Source organism: Pipistrellus hanaki (assembly GCF_964339955.1).
Source record: "Pipistrellus hanaki genome assembly, chromosome: 11".
NCBI lineage: Eukaryota > Metazoa > Chordata > Mammalia > Chiroptera > Vespertilionidae > Pipistrellus > Pipistrellus hanaki.
The window spans coordinates 3,649,051-3,672,101 of NC_140513.1; the positions used below are offsets into that span (position 1 = coordinate 3,649,051).

The window sequence follows — 23,051 nt, forward strand, 5'->3', positions numbered from 1 at the left end:
AGATCCCCCTGGAACCACAGACAAAGGACCAGAGACCGCTGCCCCTCTCAGCCCCGCCCCCCCCAAGACCCAGGTTCCCCCCTGAACCCCGGGCTCTTAGCCCCAGACCCTTCCCTCAGCCCCTCGCTCACCCTCCCTCCCTCCTTGCCCTGGGCACGGGCTGAGGGACGCCTCTCCGGTCTGCAGGCCCCGTTCCTGGGGACCCTCCGGGGACCCCGCCCGGGCCGTTTTCAGCCTGGATCGGAGGGTGACGAGGGGCCAGGCACGGCCTGGGCCTGTCCAGGCGGGAGACCGAGGAGCCATGTGACTCGCCCAAGGTCATGCAGGGCGGTGACCCGACCCTGGTGTCCTGACCCCCACCCAGTGTCCCCTCCCTGCGGAGGGCTCTGCCCGCCCCCCCCCCGCCCCCGACACCAGGAAGCAAGTGAGGGGAAGGAAGGAGGTGGAAGACAGGAAAGCAGGCTCGTTCTGGAGAAACCCTTGGTCTCTCCCCCACCCCCAGACACTCACAGACACAGCCTGCCACCGTCCCTGGCAGGGGAAGGCGCAGGTCCCCACCCCACAGGCCGAGGCTCCGAAAGCAAGTCCTCCAAGGGACCGCCCCACAGCCTGCTCAGCCTGTGCCCACACTCAGCCTGTGCCCCACACTCAGCCTGTGCCCACACTCAGCCTGTGCCCCAGACCCAGCCTGTGCCCACACTCAGCCTGTGCCCACGCTCGGCCTGTGCCCACACTCAGCCTGTGCCCACACTCAGCCTGTGCCCACGCTCAGCCTGCGCCCCAGACCCTGCCTGCGCCCCACACTCAGCCTGTGCCCACACTCAGCCTGTGCCCACACTCAGCCTGTGCCCACGCTCAGCCTGCGCCCCAGACCCTGCCTGCGCCCCACACTCAGCCTGTGCCCACACTCAGCCTGTGCCCACACTCAGCCTGTGCCCACACTCAGCCTGTGCCCACGCTCAGCCTGCGCCCCAGACCCAGCCTGTGCCCACACTCAGCCTGTGCCCACACTCAGCCTGTGCCCACGCTCAGCCTGCGCCCCAGACCCTGCCTGCGCCCCACACTCAGCCTGTGCCCACACTCAGCCTGTGCCCACACTCAGCCTGTGCCCACACTCAGCCTGTGCCCACCCTCAGCCTGTGCCCCAGACCCTGCCTGTGCCCCACACTCAGCCTGTGCCCACGCTCGGCCTGTGCCCTCAGAGCACCAGCACCCGAATCTTCGGGAGCCGGACCGCGAGGCCTGAGGGTTCCCGGAGCCGGTCCCAGGCCTCCTCCTCGGCAGGGCCTGCCCGGCCCCAGGCTTTGTTTATTTTCTCGGCGTGTCTGCGTCTCTGTTTCCGCCCTGCCCACAGGAGGGAATGCTTTCAAGAAAAGCCCGGTCATTAATGTGGTTTCTTTGGTTGTGAGGCCCGCGAAGGCCGGAGGAGGGTTTATTTTCCTAACGTGCTTGGCACAGCCCGGCGCCCGGCGCGGCCCTCGGCGTTGGGCTGGGGAGGAACCGGGACCCGGGTGGCTCTGAGTCACGGCGAAGCCGCAGCCTCCACGCCAGTGCCGGGGGAGCGGGTCTGGGAAAGCCATTGGCGAGAGGACCCTATCTGCTGTGGGCTTTGTGAGAACAAAGGCGAACGCTGTGTTTAGACACCGGCCGAGCCTGCGAACCGGGCAGGTTGAAAACCCATCAAGTGTCCCACTCGTTCGCTCCCCCGGGAACCCTCAGTGCCTCACGGGGCACCCCATCTCCTGGGGGGCGGGCCCTCTCTTTGGACCAGAAACGGCTGCAGGAGCCGCAGGAAAACCCGCCTGCAGGCCCGTGGGAGTCCTCAGGGAGGCCCCGCGCTCCCCGTGGCTTCGGGACCCGGGGCCGGCGGCCCGGAGCCCGGCGGGTGCCCGGGGGTTGGGTGCCGGCTTTGGGTCCAGGGATGGGGGTTGGGCTGTGGGCTGTCTGGGTGAAGAGAGGGGAGGTCCCTTCTCCCCACCTCTGGAGACATCGGACTGGGAGCTCACAGCCAGTGGCAGTGTGTGTGAGTGGGGGGCAGGGGGCAGGGGGGCGCACCTGCCAGGGGAGGATGCAGCCCCGGCCCCAGAGAACCAGCCTCGGACTGTCACAGGCCCGGGGGCAGCCACAGGGCACCCCACCGCTGCCCCAGCGCCTCTCCTGGCAGCGGGCACCCTGCACCATGCCAGCTGGCCCGGGGAGGTGCTTGACTCTACATGAAACATTCGGACTTCATGGGCTAGTGATTTGTTTTCCATCTGAGGCACGGGTATAGAGTTACCTCCTTTTAATTTTGCCAAGCCAAGGCACGAATAAAACACAGCCCGCCGTTTTTATCCCCCGTTCATAAAACACTGTGTTTGAGCACCGAAAACCAGCAGGAAGACCTAACGCCCAATAGGAGCGCATCCTGTGCTCTGGGGTTCTCGCTTCCTGAGCAAGTCTTCGTGCGCAGAGGCCCGAGCGCCCGTTGTGGTCCGGAGGGCCGGCGGACCCGGTCCCCAGGGCCGGCCGGGCCTCACAGGCCAGACTCTGCCTGCGGCCCTGGCCCCTCACCTCGGGGAGCAGCCTGACTGCTGCCCTCGGGCCCCTCCCACCGGACCCCGTGCTCCGTCCCCGCACCTGGGTGCTCCCCGTGTGCCGATGCCCCCCCTTAGGAAAAGGCCCAGCCTGCCTAGCTCTTATGGAGAGAGGCCGGCCGCCCACCCTGGCACCGGGGGCTGCCGTGGCCCTGTCCACGGGCCCACTCCCTCGCCCTCCCCCCCCCCCCGCCTCTCCTTCCCTCCCTCCCTCCCTTCCTCGATTTCCCTGCCATTCGCTCCCCCTCTCCACACCCAGGGGTCCCCCACGCATCAGGGTGAGACCAGAGGCCTGAGGTCCCGGAACAAACTGAAGGTGGCAGGGCTCCCCCTCTCACACCAGAGGGCACCCCACGGTACCCCTGGCCCAAGCCAGACACCTTTCTTTCACCCTTCCACCAGGGACACCCCAGCTCCCGGGGGTGGGCTGTCTGCTTCACCTCTACTCCGGAGGGCGAGGAGAGGGGAGTCCGCAGCGGCACGGGGCGCGGCTGGCACGGCTGGGCACTCGCTGGGCCGCAGGCGTATGTCAGCCCCCCCCCCCATACACACGCACATGCTCCCCACAAGGTTCCAAATGAGGCTGCAGGCCCGCAGCGTGCCCGGCACCCCTTTTCCTGCAGAAGCAGGGTGTGCAGCCAGCAGGGGCGCCCCTGAGACCTGGAGGCTGGTGCAGGAAGTGGGGTTCCCCCAGGGCAGGCGGGAAGGATGCTGGAATCGGGAGGGTGACCCCTAGGGACCCAGCGCCTTCGGAAGGCCCGCCTGTGCCCAGAGCGAAAGGACCGGTCCCTGGTCCCAGGCCGGCCCCCCTCCTCGGGGTGTGGGTGAGCTGCAGGGACTCGGGGACCCCCTGGTGACGCTGCTCGGGGCTGGACTGTGCCTTATCCCCCTCTTCTGCTCTCCCCGCCTGCTGCTCACCGAGGCTCGGGACCCTGCCATCCAGCGCGCCTTTTTTTAAAAAGCCACTTGGGTGGGTTGTTTGTTTTTAAAGCCCCTTCCTGATGACCTTTCACCTCATGGGAGCAGAGGCTGCGCTGGCTCTGAGGCCTGGGACATTCCAGCCAGGACGCTGCTGGTGGGGCGGCGGGAGGGGAAGGGGGACGGAGGCCCGGACCCCCAGCCGAGGCACCCAAGTCTTTTTATTTATTTATTTATATTTTAATTCATTTCAGAGATGAAGGGAGAGAGATTGAGAGAGAAGCACTCGTGATGAGAGAGAATCATTGATCAGCTGTTTCCTGCACCCGCCGCTCTGGGGATGGAGCCCGCCACCCCCGCATGCGCCCTGACAGGGAACCGAACCCTGACCTCCTCCTGGGTCCTAGGTCGAGGCTCAACCCCTGAGCCACGCGGGCCGGGCAGAGCCCGGGTCTCAGAAGCTGTGGTCGTGGCCCGGGTGGCGTCTCCGAGGGAGGGGGCGGAGTGGCACCCGGCGGTGTGGTCAGCGGCTGCGCTCCCGGGAGCCTGTTTCCCCGGCTGCGCAATCACACCGCGTTCCCAGGCTGCTGGGGGCCCCCCTCCCCAGTCCCCTCCCCAGCCCCCTGCGACGGGAGGTGGCTGCGGCCCCAGGACGGCCCTCCGCGGCGGGGAGACCGGCCCCCGCACCCGCTCCATCCCGGACACCGCGCTGTGGCCGCGGGGAGCCAGTCCCGGCGCCGGCGCCCCTCCGGGGAGCCTGCCACGAGCCCCGGCCCGCCCGCCCCGCTCCTCCCCGTCCGGACCCGGCTCCCCGCGCCCCGCTCCTCCCCGTCTGGACCCGGCTCCCCGCGCCCCGCTCCTCCCCGTCCGGGACCGGCTCCCCGCGCTCCGCTCCTCCCCGTCCGGGACCGGCTCCCCGCGCCCCGCTCCTCCCCGTCTGGACCCGGCTCCCCGCGCCCCGCTCCTCCCCGTCCGGGACCGGCTCCCCGGCCCCGCTCCTCCCCATCCGGACCCGGCTCCCCGCGCCCCACTTCTCCCCGTCCGGGACCGGCTCCCCGGCCCCGCTCCTCCCCATCCGGACCCGGCTCCCCGCGCCCCGCTCCTCCCCGTCCGGGACCGGCTCCCCGGCCCCGCTCCTCCCCATCCGGACCCGGCTCCCCGCGCCCCGCTCCTCCCCGTCCGGGACCGGCTCCCCGCGCCCCGCTCCTCCCCGTCCGGGACCGGCTCCCCCAGCGCATCCTCGCCGGCCCCGCGCGCCCCCGGCCCCCGCCCGGTTCCCACGCCGGCGCCGGCCCGCACTCACCGTCCTGCGGCGCCGCCTCGCTGCCGCTGCTGCCGGCGGACGGCTCCCGCGCCTCGGCGCCCGCGGGGCGCGGGGCGCGCCGGGCCGCCGCCTCCTCCAGGTCCAGGAGGTGGCTCACCGAGAAGTTGGTGCGCGCCTGGCCGCAGTCGCCCGGCCCCGGCGCGGAGGGCGGCGGGCCCAGCGCCGGCTTGTCCAGGGCGAAGGCGGCGGCGGCGGCGGCCGCGCTGTCCATGTCCGCGGGCCCCGGGGCCCCGGGCCGCGCCGCCGGCGGGGAGGGGGTCGGGGTGGGGGTCGGGGTCGCAGCCAGCGCGCCCCCCGCCGCGCTCCCCCGCGCCGCCCGCCCCGGCTCCGCGGCCCCGGCCCGCCCGGCGCTGGCGTCGGGGACCGCTCTCCGGCTCCGCTCCGCTCGGCTCCCCAGTCGCTCGCACCGCGCCGCTCCGGCCACACGCCCCTCTGGAGGCGAACCTCCCGCCTCCTCCCTCCCCGCCCCTCGGGCCGGCAGGGCGGGGGTCCCGCGCGGTCCGGTGGCGGCGGGGGGCGGGGAGAGGGGCAGGAGGAGGGTGCCGCCCTCCGTACCCACCCTGAGGGGTGGGGAACTTAAGTGTTTTGTGTTTTCTTCTTTTAATTCCCCCAGCTCGCATCTGGGGCAGAGGAAGGGTGAGCAGCCGTCCCCCTGCACTTACAGGAGTGGGGAGCGGCTCGGGGACCGCCGACGGGGGAGGTCTGGGCCCTCTAGCTCCCCCTCACTCCCCCTGGCCTCCCTCCACGCGGTCCCTGTCCTGACAGAGACTCCGGGGTCCACCTTGTCTGTTCCTCTGGCCCGGGTCTTCCCCAGAGAGCCCCGCGGTCTCCAGCTTATGGGGTGTATGCGCCCCCCACACATACACACACACATGCACCCCACACACGCACTCCCCATCCCCACGCACCCTCCACGCACGCACATACACCCCCCCCCCCCGCCCACCTGCAGGGCCCCAGGCCCTCCCCAAGGAAAAGCAAGCTGGGGGGCGAGATCCCTCCAGAATTCCTGGAGGACAGACAGCCAGACGACAGCCAGACTGACAGATGGGTGACAGGCAGAGAGGGGCAGGCCCTGTCTCTGCTCCTGTTTTTGTTTTGAAAGGGAAGCACAGAAAAGGGGCCGCGGGTGGGGGCTGGCTCGCAGCCCTCCGATGCCACCCGTCCTTCCCCAGGGGGGGCAGGGGGGTTTGGGGGCCGGCCTGTCCTTCTGCCCTGGCGGCAGAGCCCTGAGGTCACAGCGACAAAAACAAGGCGGCGGGAGAAGGCCCCGGAATGTCCCGTCCCGGCTCCCGCACACAAAGCCCACTCTGCAGGCACCCCGAGGTCGCAGGCCAGCGGCTGAGGTTCTGCACACGCTGGCTCTCCTCTTGGGGTTCGGTGCAGACTTGAACCTCCTGGCTGTGGGCCTTAGCGGTCTCCTTAGCTCCTCTGCTCTCGCCGCCGCATCTTCTGCTGGAAGGATTGAGGGAGTCCATACAAGTGGCCACTGGGTGCTTAGCACTCAATACAAGTTACTTATTATTTTCTTAAACGTCTATCCCATGCCGAAACCGGTTTGGCTCAGTGGATAGAGCATCGGCCTGCGGACTGAAAGGTCCCTGGTTCGATTCCGGTCAAGGGCATGTACCTTGGTTGTGGGTACATCCCCAGTGGTGGGTGTGCGGGAGGCGGCTGGTCGATGTTTCTCGCTCATCGATGTTTCTAGCTTTCTACCCCTGTCCCTTCCTCTCTGTAAAAAAAATCAATAAAATATCTATCTATCTATCTATCTAGTCTCTCCCCAAGAAGCAGAGCAGGGCAGTGGTGGCACGTTTGGACTTCGGAGCTGGTGAGGTGGGTCTGGGTGAGTTCACTGCGTTCACCAGCTGGGAGGCTCGGAGCTGTGTGAGGGATAACAAAGGGCCAGCCCAGAGGGTTCACGTGCATTTGGCATTGTTGCTGCTGCTGCTGTTGCATTATCGCCCTTACCAATCCCTGCGGGAGGCTGGGTGGTAGAGGGAAGGCAGAGAGGGACAAGAGGCCGGGCCCAGTACCAAAGCTCAGCCCTCCAGCCACAGCCAGGCCCGAGGCAGCCTGGAAATGCAAGGGTATGCCCGTTACCCCAACGAGATCACAACTCCTTACCCGTCCCGTTCTTGGCACATCCCATTCTTGGTGATTTCGATAAACCCTACGATGCTCACCCCAAGTGGGGGGTGGAGGGAAAATAGGACCCCAGTTTGGAACCTCTCAGTTCAACAGATGTTTATTGAACCAAGCTCTGCGCCTGGCAGGGGGACGAGGAGGGACGGAGGGAACAGAGCGGGCTGCTGTTCTCCAGAGAGGACTTCCCCGGAGGAGGAGTGGGCCCTTAGGGCTGGCTCTGGGGGAGACTGGGTCCTGGGGCTGACCATGGAGACTGGGTCCTGGGGCTGACCATGGAGACTGGGTCCTGGGGCTGACTGGGGAGACTGGGTCCTGGGGCTGACCCGAAGTGAAGTGTTTGCCCAGGTCCAACAACCACGTGCTAAAAAGAAAATGAATAAAATAAAAAGTGGGCCTTATTGTGGATATTTCAGAAAACACAGTAAAATTACGAAAATGAAAATCCCGTTTATCCTACGCCTCCCAGGGACCTCTGACACACAATAAGCATTCCATACATTTTTTATCCTCACCCGAGGAGTGAGGACAGTTTTTCCATGGGGTTTTCAGAGAGAGCGGAAGGGAGGGAGGGAGAGAGGGAAGGAGAGAGAAAGAGAGAGAGAGAAACGTCATTGCACAGGCTGACCATGCTTTAACCACTGAGCAACACTGGCCAGGGCTCCAGACACTTGCTAAAGTTGGTTTAATGGCAGAGATGGGAGATAATCATTTATTTATTCAGCATCGAATCGGAGACCCAGAAAAGGCAATAGCACAAGAAAAGGGACTTGCAGGCTGCATCGTTCCATTTTAGAGTAATCTTTCTAGCTTAAATCCACATTCTAGATAGATGGAGGGACAGCCACCATCTATCTAGAATAATTATGAAAGCCGAACCATGTTGTACCAACGTTTTAATAATCGCTTACCGTGTCATTCGGTGTGTCCACCGCTGGATTTTGTTTGGTTGGCTGGTTGGTTTTGGTGTGTGTGTTTTGTTTTTGTTTTCTTGGTTTTTTTTTTTTTTTTTTTTTAGATTTTAACAGATTTTTGGAGTGAGGAAAGAAGAGGGAGGGAGAGAAACATCCATGTGAAAGGGAACCATCTACGGGCTGCCTCCCACACGCCCCCTACTGGGGACTGCGCCGGCAACCCCTGCCTGTGCCCCGGCTGGGATCGAACCCGCACCCTTTCCGTGCTCGCTCGCGGGATGGCGCTCACCGGACAGCCCCCTGGCCTGGGCCACGCCGTTCTCAGGGAAAGCCTCGCGATAAGCTCCTCATATTGCTCTCCACCCTTCGTGTTTTCTCTATAACAAACACCCGGAAATAGGCGGGAACCTCCCAACGGTGTCCTCGGCACACGCCCGGAGCGCGGGGACGAGGCTGGCCGAAGTCAGGCAGCGAAGGGGATTAAGCCGCCATCGGGTGATGGTAAGAACGGGAGGTCACTGTACAGGCTCTGCGTGGCCCAATGTCCTCACAGGGGCCCTTAAAAGCAGAAGAGAGCCCTGCCAGCGTGGCTCAGAGGTTGAGCATTGACCTAGGAATCAGAAAGTCACAGGTTCCATCCCAGTCAGGGCACAGGCCCAGGTTGTGGACTCGATCCCCAGTGTGGGGCGTGCAGGAGGCAGCCGATCAATGGTTCTCTCTCATCATGGATGTTTCTCTCTCTCTCTCTCTCCCTTCCTCTCAGAAATATATTTATATTAAAAGTGCATTGGAAGTCTCTTCCCCTTGGCCAGCAGCCTGGCGCTGGGCTGGGGGCGCTGATGGCCGGCCGGCTGCTCCTCCCGCCGCAGCTCCAGGCTCGCAGAGCAGCACGGTGGAAGCAGCACACAGCACACTCCGTCGCACACAGCGGCGTGCTTCCTTCCTGCTCCTGACATTCCGGAGGCCGTGGGACCTGTGCTGGGTTTTCTCGCCGCTCCCATCCCTGCCGGCGGGCACGGCCAGCAGGCCCTGGGATCTTCCCGCTGCCAGTGCCTCTGGGTCTCTGCCAGTCACGCTCCGTTTGGAACCCGGTTCTCTCTGTGGTGACCGACTGCTCACGGGGGGCCTGAGGGGGGTGCCAGGGGAGGGCTGCCTTCTCTGAGGAGCCATCCTAACAGTTGATTTGTTATTTCAAAAGGCATTTCCTTGTTTTAATCTGCAAACCTTGAATCATTTCTGAAGGTAAGTTTTGTTGTTGCTGTTGTTGTTAATCCTCACCTGGGGATATTGTTCCATTGATTTTTAGAGAGAGTAGAAGGAAGGGAGGGGAGAGAGATAGGGAGAGAGAGAGAGAGAGAGAGAGAGAGAGAGAGAACGAGAGATATATATATAGAGAGAAACATTGATCAGTTGCTTCCTGTAAGCACCCTGACAGGGATCAAACCCAAAACCTAGCTATGTACCTTGACTGGGAATCGAACCCACAACCTTTTGGGGTACAGGACAACATTGCAACCAACTGAGCCGCTCAGCCAGGGGGTTCTCTCTATTTTTATGGAGTTATAGTAGTGTCATTCTTTACCACAACACCCCCTGCAAGGCACGTGACTGTCAATCACTCAGCGGCCAGGTCCATTTCACCCAGGGCCCACGTCTTCCCGGGGTTCCGTGTCTGTCTTCCTGGGGTTCCCCCGTCTTCCCGGGGTTCCCCCGCAGGGAGTGGGCTGGGCCCTGCACTCTCCGAGGCCCCCCTGCACACAGCACGGGGGAGGGGGGCCCTCAGGCAGACGGGACGGGGCGGTGGCTGAGGACCAGGCAGGGCTGAGGGGCGGGCGGAGGCTCTCGGCTCCCGGGCTTAATTGGGGGTGTAATCGTTCTGATTATCAGTAACTCGCTCTTGAACCCGCGCCAGGAGCGTGTGTTCGCAGCCTGCGCGGCCGGGCGGGCGTCAAACAATTACACCGCGGCCCTAATCGGCGGCCACACTCCCCCGGGCCCCACTTCCTCCGCCGCTGATGGCTGATATTTGGGGGTGAAATATGACCATTTTTACGATCAAAGAGATCAGAGCTCCAAAGGAAAGAAACGAAAAAAAAAAAAAAAAAAGGAAGGGGGCGGGGGCTCCCCCAGGTTTCCTCCCCCCGCCCCCTCCGGGCCGGTAAAGTTTCCTTAGACAAGCCAGGATTTACTCTCCGCCGGGCAGGGAGCCTGGAGCACCGCCCGCGGGAACAGTAAGTCATTGAGGAGCGGCCGTCCTCGCCGCGGCGGCCTCGGAGAGGGGATGTCTAATGACTGTTTTTGAAGTGGAGGTCAAGGTTTTTTTAAATAAAACAATCTGTGTGCATGCAATTTCCTTTGGAGCCCGCGCGTTGGATCCCATTTGATTTTACTTTTTTGGGGGGACAGGAGGCCGAGGTGAGGAGGCGCATCGTTTTTCTCCCGCCAGACAGCGCGTCCCTAATGAGAGACATTTATTTAAACTCCATACATCATCGCCCCGTCAGGGCCTCCGAGGGGAACCGCCCCTCCGGGTTTGCTTCAGGCTCACAGAGGGCCCTGCAGCCTGGCTGGCCCTCTCTGCCCTCCCTCCCACCCCCCGAGCCCCAACCGCACCCCCGTGTGCCCGCTGCCCACTGCCCCCTCGGTGCAGCCTTGACCATTGCATGCTGTGCCCCTGCCCCAGCCCCACCCGATCGCCCAGACCTTGGCACAGCCCTCTGGCTTCCGGCCCTCAGCCTCCCACCTGCCTTACCTGCCTCTGGGCTGTGTGCACCCCGGCAGGTGCCTGGGCCGGCCGACAGCGCAGGTCCACTTCCGGGAGTGGCCACCGGCACCCCCATCACTGTGTCCCAGCCCAGCCCAGAGCAGAGGGCAGGCCTTTGGTTTTATTTTGTGTTTATTTTAATCCTCACCTGAGAGTATTTTCCCATCGATTTTTAGAGACAATGGAAGCGAGAGGGAGACACAGGGAGAAACATCGATGTGAGAGAAACACATCGATCGGTTGTCTCCTGCACATGCCCGGACCAGGGCCCAGGGAGGAGCCTGCAACCAAGGTACATGCCCTTGACCAGAATCGAACCTGGGACCCTGTAGTCCACAGGCTGACGCTCTACCCACTGAGCCAGACTAGCTGGGCTGATTCCCCTCCTTTCTCCTCTACCCACACCTTATCGCCCAGTGCCTCCGCAGTGCTGGGTCCGGGCTGGGCGCTGGGCGGAGCTCGGCCCCATCCTGCAGGGAAGTCAGCAAGCCGGTCTCCAGGGAGAAGCAGCAGCAAGATCAGAGCCCCCGGGGTCAGCAGGTGACGGCAGGCAGGCAGGAGGCCTGCAATGTTCAGAGCCACAGCCCCACGCTTACCTGTTCCTGGGGCCAGGGCCCGCAGCTGCCTCCTCGCTGGTCTCTCTGTGCCTCACCAATTGCATTTTTATTATATATTTTATTATTTTTTTACAGAGAGGAAGGGAAAGGGATAGAGAGAAACATCGAGGAGAGAGAAACATCAACCAGGTGCCTCCTGCACACCCCCACTGGGGATGTGCCCGCAACCAAAGGTACATGCCCTTGACTGGAATCGAACCTGGGAACTTTCAGGCCTCAGGCTGACTCTCTATCCACTGAGCCAAACCGGTTGGTTAGGGCTTGAATTGCATTTTTAAACTGCCTTGAGGTCATGAGGCCTCCACCCCCCAAACATGTATGTACCTGGTCCCTCCTGGCTGGCTCCGGCCGCCCTGGGCTCCCCTGGGGCCCACCGAGGAAGAATGAAAATGGATCTTCCACTCGCGCTGGGCTTCAGCCACGCCGGGCAGGGGTGCCGAGGAGGCCCCGGCTGCGGAGGGTGGAGGGCAGGAGCTGGGTGGAGGGAGGGTGCCTGTCCAGAGTGGAGGCCATGTTCTCCCCTGGCTGCTAGGACTCGGGAGCCGGCTGGGCCTGGGGGCCCGGGGCCTGGAGGGGCTGCACCACAGGGCACGAGAGACCCCAAGGCCTCTGTCCCCGCTCCTCTCTCGGCCCATGGCTGCCCAGGTGGAGTACCCACTTCAACCACCACCTGTCCGGCTCCTGCTGGCACTCGGCACCTCCCGGGCCGGCTGCCCGCCTTCCTCATGCTGCCTGTGAGAGCCGCCTGGTGCCTGGCACTCGGGCAGGAAGTCCACCGCAGCCCGGCGGCCGTCCAGGCGGAGGGGGACCCTCGCACAGCCTCTCCGGGCTGTGACCTGGGGCAGGTCATCTCGCCTCTGGCCTGTGAGCGGAGCCAGGATGCCATGCGCTGGGCAGAGTCAAAGCTGGCCCCCCCGGGGACTCTGGGCGGGGTCCCCGTTTCTGGAACTCTCTGAAACGGGCTGGTGTTCTGTGAAATGGGCCCTCGCCTCCTGTCACCGCTAAAGCCCCACGGCCAGTCCCAGGGCACAGCCCGGCCTCGCCCCTCCTGTCCCCGGCCTCTGTCTGTCTCTAGACTGCTGTCCCTCTGTCCGTCTGCCAGGAGTCCCGCCCCAGAGGAGCCAGTACCCCAGGGCCCACCGCGTTCCGTTCACAGAGGCTGGGCAGAGGCGGGGAGGGGGGAGCGGGGAGAGAGGAAGTCAGAGCCCACATATTGGTTCCAGATGTGGCCCTCTCTCCCCGCCTCCGAGCAATTTAATTAAATTCCCCCAGACAGCCGGGAGGGCTCCTTAATGATCAGGTTTCCCGGCTCCCTCCTCGCCCGGCCCACTCCGTCTCCCTGACGGATGGCCGACGCGGCTCTTCCTGCCGTCAGCTCTGCCCGGCGGCCAGCGGGACGCGGGCGGCTTCCCGGGCAGCACAAAGGGCTGCCCCGCACCCGCCCGCCCACCCGCCCTCCTCCCCCGGGGAGCGAGTCCTCCCGGCCTCCCTGGCAGAGCCCCCGGGGCCTCGCTCTGCGGCTGGCGGGGCCCAGGGGCGCCTCCTGGCTCTGCCTCCCTGGCCTGCCAGGGACTGGTGCCAAGCGGGGCCGGCGGAGGGTGGATGGTCTGTGGGATCAGGGCTCTGGGCTCAGTGAGCAGCCAGAGAGGGGGCGGCTCAGACCGCCCGGCCCCGGCCCCGGCCCCGCCCCCGCCCCCCATCCGGCAGCCGGAGGGACCGGGCTGGGAGGGCAAGGCCTGGGTGCCATGACACAGCCCTGCTGGCCAGGAGCCGGAGAGGCGGGCCCTGAGCAGCCCCGGGGAGAGGTTGGGGGGGGCATTAACTCTGGGGCCGGTCCCCCCAGGTGAAGTGAAGGGTCACTGGGGGAGCCCAAAAGCACGGTCTTCTGGTGCGGCTGGTGTGGCGAGGCAGAGAGCACCGGCTGCCGAGACCAGGCCCCTCCCTCCCTCCTGGGTGAGGGTCTGAGGGGCTCTGTAAGGACTGAATATTGTGTCCCCCAAATCCACATGCTGACCCCCTGCCCTCCGTGTGATGGGTGAGGCGGTGGGCTTCGGGGGAGGATTGTTAGATGACGCCATGGCTGGGGGCGCGGGGGGGGCAGGATGGGGTTGGTGCCCTCACAAGAAGAGGGTCTCCAGAGCGCCCTCTGTGGTGGGCACAGGAGAGGCCAGCGGTCAGCGAGCGCCCAGGAGGCAGGCCGCCGCCTGTGAGCCCGGAGAGGAGGCCTCCATGGAGCCCGCCTGTGCCCGTGCTTTCCCAGCCCCAGACTGCGAGGAAGAGATGGCTGCTGGGAAGCCGCCCGTCCATGGGCCTCTGTTATGGCAGCTGAGCTGACTGAGGCCCTCAGCGCCTTCTCACCCCGCTCTCTGCGCTTTGGGGGGGGCCCTGAGGCCTCACCCCGCCCGGAAGAGGCTGAGGGTCAGGCAGGGCCTCTGATGCGAGCGCACAGGGATGGGCACACAGGGAGGGGGCACGGGGAGGGGGGACAGGGAGGGGCACAGGGAGGGGCATGGGGAGGGGGGACAGGGAGGGGGGCAGGGAGGGGGCACAGGGAGGGGGGCAGGGAGGGGGCACAGGGAGGGGGGCAGGGAGGGGGCACAGGGAGGGGGCACAGGGAGGGGGGCAGGGAGGGGGGCAGGGAGGGGGGGCAGGGAGGGGGCACAGGGAGGGGGCACAGGGAGGGGGGCAGGGAGGGGGCACAGGGAGGGGGGCAGGGAGGGCACAGGGAGGGGCACAGGGAGGGGCACAGGGAGGGGGGGGCAGGGAGGGGCACAGGGAGGGGGCAGGGAGGGGGGCACGGGGAGGGGGGCAGGGAGGGGGGCAGGATGGCTGAAGAAGGGAGAGCCCTCAGTGACCTCCCTGGGAGCTGCCGTGGGCCTCGCCCAGCTCACACCTGGCTCTCACAGCCCTGCCTCCGCCCGGTGCCTGGGCTGCCCTGGGCCTGCCCGAAGCTGCGGGCTGTCCCCAGAGGGAGGGCACTCCTTGGGGCAGTCACTGTGCTTCCCAACGACCCCGCCAGAGCACACAGGGGAGGGGGGCTTCCCCCCAGCCCCCTCCAGGGTCCTTAGAGGACAGCCCTGTGCTGACAGCCCTCCTGGCAGAGGGGCCTGGGAAGGTGTGCGTATGTGGGTGAGTGTATGTGTGTGTGAGTGTGTGTGAGAGTGTAAGTGTATGTGTGAGAGTGTGTATGAGTGTATATGTGAGTGTGAATGTATACATGTAAGTGTGTGTGTATATTTGAGTGTGTATATACATGTAAGTGTATATGTGTGTGCGACCGTGAGTGTATATATGTGAGCATGTCTGAGAGTGTCCATGTGAGAGAGCGTGTCTATGAGTGTATATGTGAGAGAGTGTGTGTATATGTGTATGAGTGTATGTGTGTGAGTGTGTGTGAATGTATATGTGAGTGTGTGCGTCTATGTGTACATGTGTATGTATATGTGAGTGTATATGTGTGTGTGAGTGTGAGTGTATATGTGTGTGTGTATATATGTGTGTGCGTGTGCCTGTGTGTGTGTGTATGTGTAAGTGTGAGTATGTGTGAGTATGTGTGAGTGTGAGTGTACAAGTGTGTGTGAGTGTGTGTATGTGTGAGTGTGTGAATGTGAGTGTATATGTGTGTGTGAGTGCGCCTGTGTGTGTGTGAGAGAGTATGTGTGAGTGTGAGTGTACATGTGTGTGTGAGTGTGAGCACCCCCTCTCCCAGGCGGCTCACACAGCCTCTGCACCTGCTCAGGGAGCGGCAGGGGGAGCCCGGCGGCGGCTGACGGCCGGGCTGGGGGGTGCAGAGCTGCAGAGGCGGCTTTCTCTCCTCACACTCCTCGGCAGGTTTCATCCTCTGTGCTCGCCTGTGCTTCTCTCTCAGTGTTCTGTCTTCTGGTCGGCGTTCTACAGTGTTTTATGTGTCAGAGTTGCCCGCCTCTACATTGGACCGTCAGAGGCCCCCCAGCCCCAGAGGGAGAGGAGAGACAGGGAGAGATCCCCGGGGCCGGCCTGCGAGGAGCCGGGCTGGGCGGCGGGAGCGGCAGGCTGGCAGGCGGGGGCGGGTGGCAGAGGAAGAACAGAGACGGCAGAGCTGAAGCAGAGGCCTGAGTGGCGGGGCTAATGGGAGGCAGATGGAGGAAGCAGGCTGCCCTCGGTGACAGCAGGGAGGTCAGGGGGCGCGGAGCCGACGGACGGGAGGAGCCTGGGCGACAGGCCGGCGGCAGGGCGGCTCCGCAGCGCGGTGCCCGGGGGCTGTGACAGAGCAGAGGTCAGCTCCTCCCTCCACGTGTCCAGAGCCCTCGGACCCGGAGCCGGAGGAGCTGCAGACCCCTCGGCTCCCAGAGGCCAGGCCTGGCTGGGCAATGTCAGACAAGCACCCCCACCCCTCCCTCTGCGCCCCCGTTTCCTCGCTGGCGAAGTGACATGACGCCGTCATCTCTTCCTGCGACTGAGGGGTTGAGGGAGGTTAGGGTGCCAGCGTTAGCACAGAGCCGGCACGCCGAGCACACTTACTCTGCTGGGCACAGTCAATGCGGTTTGCTCGTTGGCAGTGCCCTCTAGTGGCTCCAAGACGGACAGAGCCGAGGGCCTCCCGCTTCCAGGCGAGGAAACAGGCCCAGAGCCCACAGGGGCCACACCTGGCATCGTTCATGACAACGGATTTATTTGTTTGTTTGTTTTAAATATATTTTATTGATTTTTCTTACAGAGAGGAAGGGATAGGGATAGAGAGTTAGAAACATCGATGAGAGAGAATCATGGAACAGCTGCCTCCTGCACACCCCCTACTGGGGATGTGCCCGTAACCAAGGTACATGCCCTGGACCGGAATCGAACCTGGGACCGGTCAGTCCGCAGGCAGACGCTCTATCCACTGAGCCACACGGGTTAGGGCGACAACGGCTTTAATGGTGTCCTCCGGAGAGATGTGCTCAAGTTCTAGCCTCTGGGACCTGGGACCCGGACCTTCTTTAAAAAAAGGGGTTTTGTCAATGTAATTAAGTTAAGAAGAGGTGGTGCTGGGCTGGGGAGGGGGGGAGCCTAAATCCGATGGCTGGCGTGGTTTAGGAAGGAGCAGATGTGGACAGAGACACAGACATACGCAGGAGGGCCTGGTGAAGAGAGGTCGGCAGAGGTGAGAAGGATGCGGCCACAAGCCCGGGAATGCGAGGGGCAGCCAGGAGCTGATAGGCAGACAGGAGCCTTCCCTGCACCCCAGGTCATCCCTCTGGCTCTTCAGGCCATGGAAGGGGAGGGGACGAGGCGTGTGGTGAGCTTGACGAGGGAGGGTTCCTGGTTTGGCATTTGATCCGCACAACCACCTCGGAAATGTGCCAGCAACAGCCGCGAACAGCTGTCCAGCCGCTGCACGCGCCCCTCTGTCCCCAGAGCTGCAGGGGGCATGCTCCGGACGGGTTTTCTTGTGAACTCTGTTCTACTCTTGGGGGAGGCTTATTCTGCCCATCTTAAATGTTTAACCATAGAACTCATCGGAATGCCCCAGCTGGTTTGGCTCAATGGATAGAGCGTCAGTCTGCGGACCGAAAGGTCCAAGGTTCGATTCCAGCCAAGGGCACATGCCTGGGTTGCGGGCTTGATCCCCAGTAGGGGGCGTGCAAGAGGCAGCCGATCATTAATGTTTCTCTCTCCCTCTCCCTTCCTCTCTAAAATCAATAAAATAAAATAAAAATAAAACACATCGGATTAAATGTGACTTTAAACAGATTTTCCTCTCCTCGACTACTCCTGTCTCTGGCAGGTGCGGGGCGGGAGACTCCCAAGCCCCCCAGGTGGGGGGGAGGGCGATGGAGGCCACGGCTGGGGCCCCGCACACCTTTCACAGCAGATATCCCCCCCACCGTGGGCTCGAGGTTGGGGGTTCAAACACTCGGCCCAAAGGAGGACGCCTAGCCCTCGCATAGCGGTCCCGGGGCCCAGGCTCGGCGCCGGCGGGAGTCACGGGTGGGCCGGGCCGTGGGAGCCGGCGGGCGGCCTCGGCGGCGGGTCCTCGCCCTCCGGCACCGCTGGGTCCGCCGGCGCCTCCGGCTGGAGCCCCGGGAGGCGCTGCGCTCCTCCGGGCCGCAGGGGGCGCCGTCGCCATCCCTCACTTCCGGGGCGACGCGGACCGGAAGTCAGCCAGCACTTCCGGCGCGGAGCAGCGGAGCGGCGGCGGACCGGGCGCGGGGCTGGACCGCACCGGCGAGGCCAGGCCCGGCGCCGCGATGCCCTTCCTGCACGGCTTCCGCAGGATCATCTTCGAGTACCAGCCGCTGGTGGACGCCATCCTGGGCTCCCTGGGCGTGCAGGACCCCGAGCGCCAGGCGCCGCTGGAGGGGTGAGTGTGTGTGTGTGTCCGCCCGCTGCCCCCGTGCCCGCCCGGCCCCGCACCCGATGGCGGAGGAGCAGGCGCCTCGGGGGGAAGCTGTGCGCGGACCCGGCAGAGGGTGGGCGGGCCCCCCATGCCAGCGGCCCGCCTTCCTGTGCCCACCGCGGCGGAGGGCTGCGGCCCTGGGCACAGCTGGCTCGGAGGAGGGGTGGCGGGTGTGGGGGCAGTTGGAATGCCCCTGTGGGGAGCCGGCCCTGTTCGTGGGGTCCGGGGCCGCTCTGGGCGGTTGGGGGGCAGATCCCGGAGGCGGCCCGGCACCCCTGGGCACTGGCTCTCTAGGGTGTTGGGGTCCTGCCCAGGCGGTGAGGATGGAACCTTGACCCCAGCAATGGGAGGGGTGCGGAGGGTGGGACTGAGGGGGAGCGCGCAGCGGGGAGCTTGTGGGGACAGCCCTGGTGGCTCTGAGCGGCCAGGTGCTGGGGTCACAGGGTGGGGGTGGGGGGTGAAGTCTGGGTGCACGGGAGGCGATGGCCCCGAGGGAGAGCAGGAGGGAGGGCTGCTGCCTGCCCTGGGACAGTCAGGGTCTGAGGGAGGAGGCCGGGGTCTGAGGGAGGAGGCCGGGGTCTGAGGGAGGAGGCCGGTGCGTGAGGGAGGAGGTCGGTGTGTGACGGAGGAGGCCCAGGTCTGAGGGAGGAGGTCGGTGTCTGAGGGAGGAGGCCGGGGTCTGAGGGAGGAGGCCGTGGTGTGTGAGGGAGGAGGACCGGTCTGAGGGAGGAGGACCGGGGTCTGAGGGAGGAGGCCGGGGTCTGAGGGAGGAGGACCGGGGTCTGAGGGAGGAGGCCGGGGTCTGAGGGAGGAGACCGGGGTCTGAGGGAGGAGGCCGGGGTCTGAGGGAGGAGGACGGGTGTCTGAGGGAGGAGGACCGGTCTGAGGGAGGAGGCCGGTGCGTGAGGGAGGAGGCCGGTGTGTGAGGGAGGAGGCCGGTGTGTGAGGGAGGAGGCCGGGGTCTGAGGGAGGAGGACCGGTCTGAGGGAGGAGGACCGGGGTCTGAGGGAGGAGGCCGGGGTCTGAGGGAGGAGGCCGGGGTCTGAGGGAGGTGGCCGGGGTCTGAGGGAGGAGGCCGGGGTCTGAGGGAGGAGGGTGGTGTCTGAGCGAGGAGGTGGGTGTGTGAGGGAGGAGGCCGGGGTCTGAGGGAGGAGGGTGGTGTGTGAGGGAGGAGGGTGGTGTCTGAGGGAGGAGGCCGGGGTCTGAGGGAGGAGGGTGGTGTCTGAGGGAGGAGGCCGGGGTCTGAAGGAGGAGGCCGGGGTCTGAGGGAGGAGGGCGGGGTCTGAGGGAGGAGGCCGGGGTCTGAGGGAGGAGGGCGGGGTCTGAGGGAGGAGGCCGGGGTCTGAGGGAGGAGGCCGGGGTCTGAGGGAGGAGGGCGGGGTCTGAGGGAGGAGGCCGGGGTCTGAGGGAGGAGGGCGGGGTCTGAGGGAGGAGGCCGGGGTCTGAGGGAGGAGGCCAGGGTCTGAGGGAGGAGGCCGGGGTCTGAGGGAGGAGGGTGGTGTCTGAGGGAGGAGGGCGGGGTCTGAGGGAGGAGGCCGGGGTCTGAGGGAGGAGGTCGGTGTGTGACGGAGGAGGGCGGTGTGTGAGGGAGGAGGTCGGTGTGTGACGGAGGAGGGCGGGGTCTGAGGGAGGAGGCCGGGGTCTGAGGGAGGAGGGCGGGGTCTGAGGGAGGAGGGTGGTGTGTGAGGGAGGAGGTCGGGGTCTGAGGGAGGAGGGTGGTGTCTGAGGGAGGAGGCCGGGGTCTGAGGGAGGAGGGTGGTGTGTGAGGGAGGAGGCCGGGGTCTGAGGGAGGAGGCCGGTGTCTGAGGGAGGAGGCCGGGGTCTGAGGGAGGAGGCCGGGGTCTGAGGGAGGAGGACCGGTCTGAGGGAGGAGGACCGGTGTCTGAGGGAGGAGGGCGGGGTCTGAGGGAGGAGGCCGGGGTCTGAGGGAGGAGGGCGGGGTCTGACGGAGGAGGCCGGGGTCTGAGGGAGGAGGCCGGGGCTGCTCCTGGCCACAGGGGTCCGCTCCGCCCCAGCAGCCGGTGTGTGAGGCTCGGACCCAGCAGGACCAGGTTCTCTGCGCCCGGGAAGGAGCTGAGACACAGCAGGGCCTGTCTCGGGGGGAAGGGTGGTGCCGGGCGCCGGACACCCATCCGCTGTCCCCCTCCCTGCCCGCTCCTGCCAGGCCCGGGTACGTGCCCAGCGAGGAGAGCCGGCTGCTGGTGCTCACGGAGCTGCTGGAGAGGAAGGCCCACTCCCCCTTCTACCAGGAAGGCGTGAGCAACGCGCTGCTCAAGATGGCGGAGCTGGGGCTCACCCAGGCGGCCGACGTCCTCCTGCGCCACGGCGCCAACCTGCACTTCGAAGGTCAGGGCCCGGCGGGTGGCAGGGGCTTCGGGGTGGCGCTGGGCGGCCGGCCGCTGGGCTCTGCTGTTCTCCGAGCAGCTCCGGCGCCGGCTCGTTTTGAGGGCGATGGTGAGCAGGCTCGGTGGCGCTCCCAGGTGGTTGGTTGAGCAGCCCTTCCGGCTGGCTAACTCCTGCCTCCGCTCAGGTGACATGCCGCCGCCCTGGCCCTGTGCCCGGCGCTAAGGGAAGGTCATTTCCTGCCGCTTCTCTGAGCGCTCTTGCATTTTCGTTGATCCCGCGGAAGAGGGGGACCCGGGGCCTCAGTCACAGCAGCTCTGTGTGGGCTTCTTGCTTGCAGGGTGGGGGAGGCCTGGGGCGGCGACAGCCTTTTCCTTTCCTCTGGCTTGTCACCCAGGCGGGCAGGTCAGCCAGGAGACGCGTGGGGCCGGCTTGTGACCACATGGAAGTCGTCTTTGCGCTCACATAGTTCATGGCCAGGCATGGCTCCTCTCCCCTCGGGGGGTGACGGGGGCGGGAGGAGAGGGGGTGTTCTGAAATCAGGCGCCTGGAGACCCGGCTTTGAGGACATGGCTGCCAGGCTTGAGAGCGGGCACTGGGTATCCCCCCAGTAACCCTGTGGGCAGCCTGGCAGAGGAGGTGCCCTGCGGTGTGGTCCCCTTTAAGCAGAGGAAGCCGAAGCCCAGATTAGCGGGTGCCGTACCCACCACAACACCCCGGACCCGCGCCCAGGTCCCACCGGAGCCTGAGGCACGCAGGGAGGACAGCTGTGTCTGACCCTCCGGTGACAGCGGCCGGGCCGTCGGGGGCGGGGTGCCGGGACTGGGATTCTGGAGAAGGCGCGGACAGGCAGGACTGACGAGCTGGCTGTCCTCAGACCCGGTCACCTACTACACGGCCCTGCACATCGCGGTCCTGCGAAACCAGCCTGACATGGTGGAGCTACTGGTGCGCCACGGCGCCGACATCAACCGCAGGGACCGGGTGAGCCGAGCCGGCGGCCTGCGGGGGGGGGGGGGGGGGGGGGCCGTAGGGGCGTGAGCAGCGCCCAGGCCAACCGGCGTGCCTTCCCGGCTCAGATCCACGAGAGCAGCCCCCTGGACCTGGCCAGCGAGGAGCCCGAGCGCCTGCCCTGCCTGCAGCGCCTCCTGGACCTGGGGGCAGACGTCAATGCAGCCGACAAGCATGGTGGGTGCCTCCTCTGGGTGCCCAGGGTGACGGGGGCGGGCTGGTGCGGCCCCGTGAGTGCAGTCCGCCCACGCCAGCCCCCTGACGGCTGCCTGAGGGGGGACCCCGGGCCCGCGCTCAGCTTCTTGGGAACCGTCTTCCTGTTGGGGGAGACCCAGCCAGGTCTCGGGTAGCGCCCCAGGGTCCAGAAAAATCCTCCTCTGCTCTGGTGTGTGGCTGGAAAGAATGGCCAGGAGGCGGTCACCCTCAGTCCTCCTGGGGCTGCCCTCCCTCGGCTCATGGCCTCCGCCCCACTCGCCCTCCTCAGGGAAGACTGCTCTGCTCCACGCGCTGGCCAGCAGCGACGGCGTGCAGATCCACAACACCGAGAACATCCGGCTGCTGCTGGAGGGAGGTGAGGCTCTCCCCGCTGCCCCTCCTCCCCTCCCGGGCCCGCAGGGCCTGCGGCTCTCCCGCCCCATGAAGGGCTCCTCCATCTCCGTCCTCCCTGCTGGCTCTCCAGGGGCGGACGTGAAGTCGACCACCAAAGACGGGGACACGGTGTTCACCTGCATCATCTTCCTGCTGGGGGAGACGGTGGGCGGGGACAAAGAGGAAGCCCAGATGATCAACCGCTTCTGCTTCCAAGTCACGCAGCTGCTGCTGGCCCATGGGGCCGACCCCAGCGAGTGCCCCGCCCACGAGTCGCTCACGCACATCTGCCTCAAGAGCTTCCAAGTGCACTTCCCCCTCCTGCGCTTCCTGCTCGAGTCCGGGGCCGCCTACAACTGCTCCCTCCACGGAGCGTCCTGCTGGTCCGGCTTCCACGTCGTCTTCGACCGGCTCTGCTCGCACCCGGGCTGCGCCGAGGACGAGAGCCACGGGGACCTCCTGCGCAAGGCCGAGACCGTCCTGGACCTCATGGTGACCAGCTCCCAGAAGCTGCAGCTGCCGGAGAACTTTGACATCCATCCCGTGGGCAGCCTGGCAGAGAAGATCCGGGCCCTGCACTCCTCCCTGAGGCAGCTGGAGAGCTACCCCCCGCCCCTCAAGCACCTGTGTCGCGTCCACATCCGGCTCCACCTGCAGCCGTGGCCCGTGGATGCGAAGGTGCAGGCGCTGCCCCTGCCCGACAGGCTGAAGTGGTACCTCCGCAGTGAGCACAGCGGCCCCGGGGAGGTGGACGTCTGACCGCTCCGGACCAAAGGGACAGGTCTGGCCCCTCAGCCAGCCGCTGGTGGACTGCAGTCCCGGCGGGGCCTCGGGGAGCCTTAGGTCCTGCCTGTCAGAGGCGCAGGCGGTACAAGGACAGCTGCCAGCTGCTGTCATTCCTGTGGGAAAGGCTGTGTCTTTCAGGGAGATGGTCCCCATCCCTTTGACAGTGACCCAGTTCTCGACCCACAGGGAAAATGACAGGCTTTGGTTTGGGACACGCGTGGAAGGACTAGAGGGCATTCCTGAGCCAGGACTCCCGAGAGCTGCACGGACAGAGCTGGAGCAGAGGAGCTGGGTGGGCCTTTGCGGGTGCAGCCCAGGGAGGCTCTTTGCTCCCCAGAAGGGCTCTGGGCTGGGGAGGAAGCGGAGCTGCTTGCTGCTGGCTCACAGCTCCAGCCAGGTCACCTGGGCACAGGGCTGTGCCAAACCCAGGTCGCGGGGACCGTGCCCTCTGCTAAACAGCAATCATGCATGACTGGGGACATTCCACAATGTCTCGTCTGAGGGCGAAAGCTGAAGGCTGTTCGCCTAGCGCCGAGCCTCTCAAAGCTGTCACGTTGGTCCTTATGAATTGTGAAAATGCCTCAGAAATAAGCTAAGGCAACTAAATGGCATATTTATATTATCTAATTAAACTGACTTGGCCATAAAAGGCCCTTGGTAACATTTCTGCCTCATTTCAGGATGGGCCCCACAGCGTCCTGGAAGAG

The 23,051-nt window shown here is 65.4% G+C and overlaps 2 protein-coding genes across 2 annotated transcripts in view; one reads left to right on the forward strand and one right to left on the reverse strand.

Annotated features, from left to right (window-relative positions):
• PRRX2 (paired related homeobox 2) overlaps positions 1 to 5,265 on the reverse strand; it is a 36,777-nt gene extending 31,512 nt beyond the window's left edge. The window contains exon 1 of the mRNA XM_084899872.1: positions 4,798 to 5,265. Within this exon, the coding sequence (XP_084755998.1) occupies positions 4,798 to 5,029 (232 nt within the window). The 5' untranslated portion in view covers positions 5,030 to 5,265. The remainder of the gene's footprint in view (positions 1 to 4,797) is intronic.
• A 12,102-nt stretch (positions 5,266 to 17,367) lies between these two features.
• On the forward strand, positions 17,368 to 23,005 carry ASB6 (ankyrin repeat and SOCS box containing 6). Its single transcript, XM_084899852.1, has 6 exons — positions 17,368 to 17,580; positions 19,781 to 19,962; positions 20,837 to 20,943; positions 21,039 to 21,147; positions 21,455 to 21,541; positions 21,650 to 23,005. The coding sequence occupies exons 1-6, from the start codon at positions 17,468 to 17,470 to the stop codon at positions 22,315 to 22,317; spliced, it is 1,266 nt and encodes a 421-aa protein (XP_084755978.1). The 5' UTR covers positions 17,368 to 17,467; the 3' UTR covers positions 22,318 to 23,005.
• Positions 23,006 to 23,051: the final 46 nt, after the last annotated feature.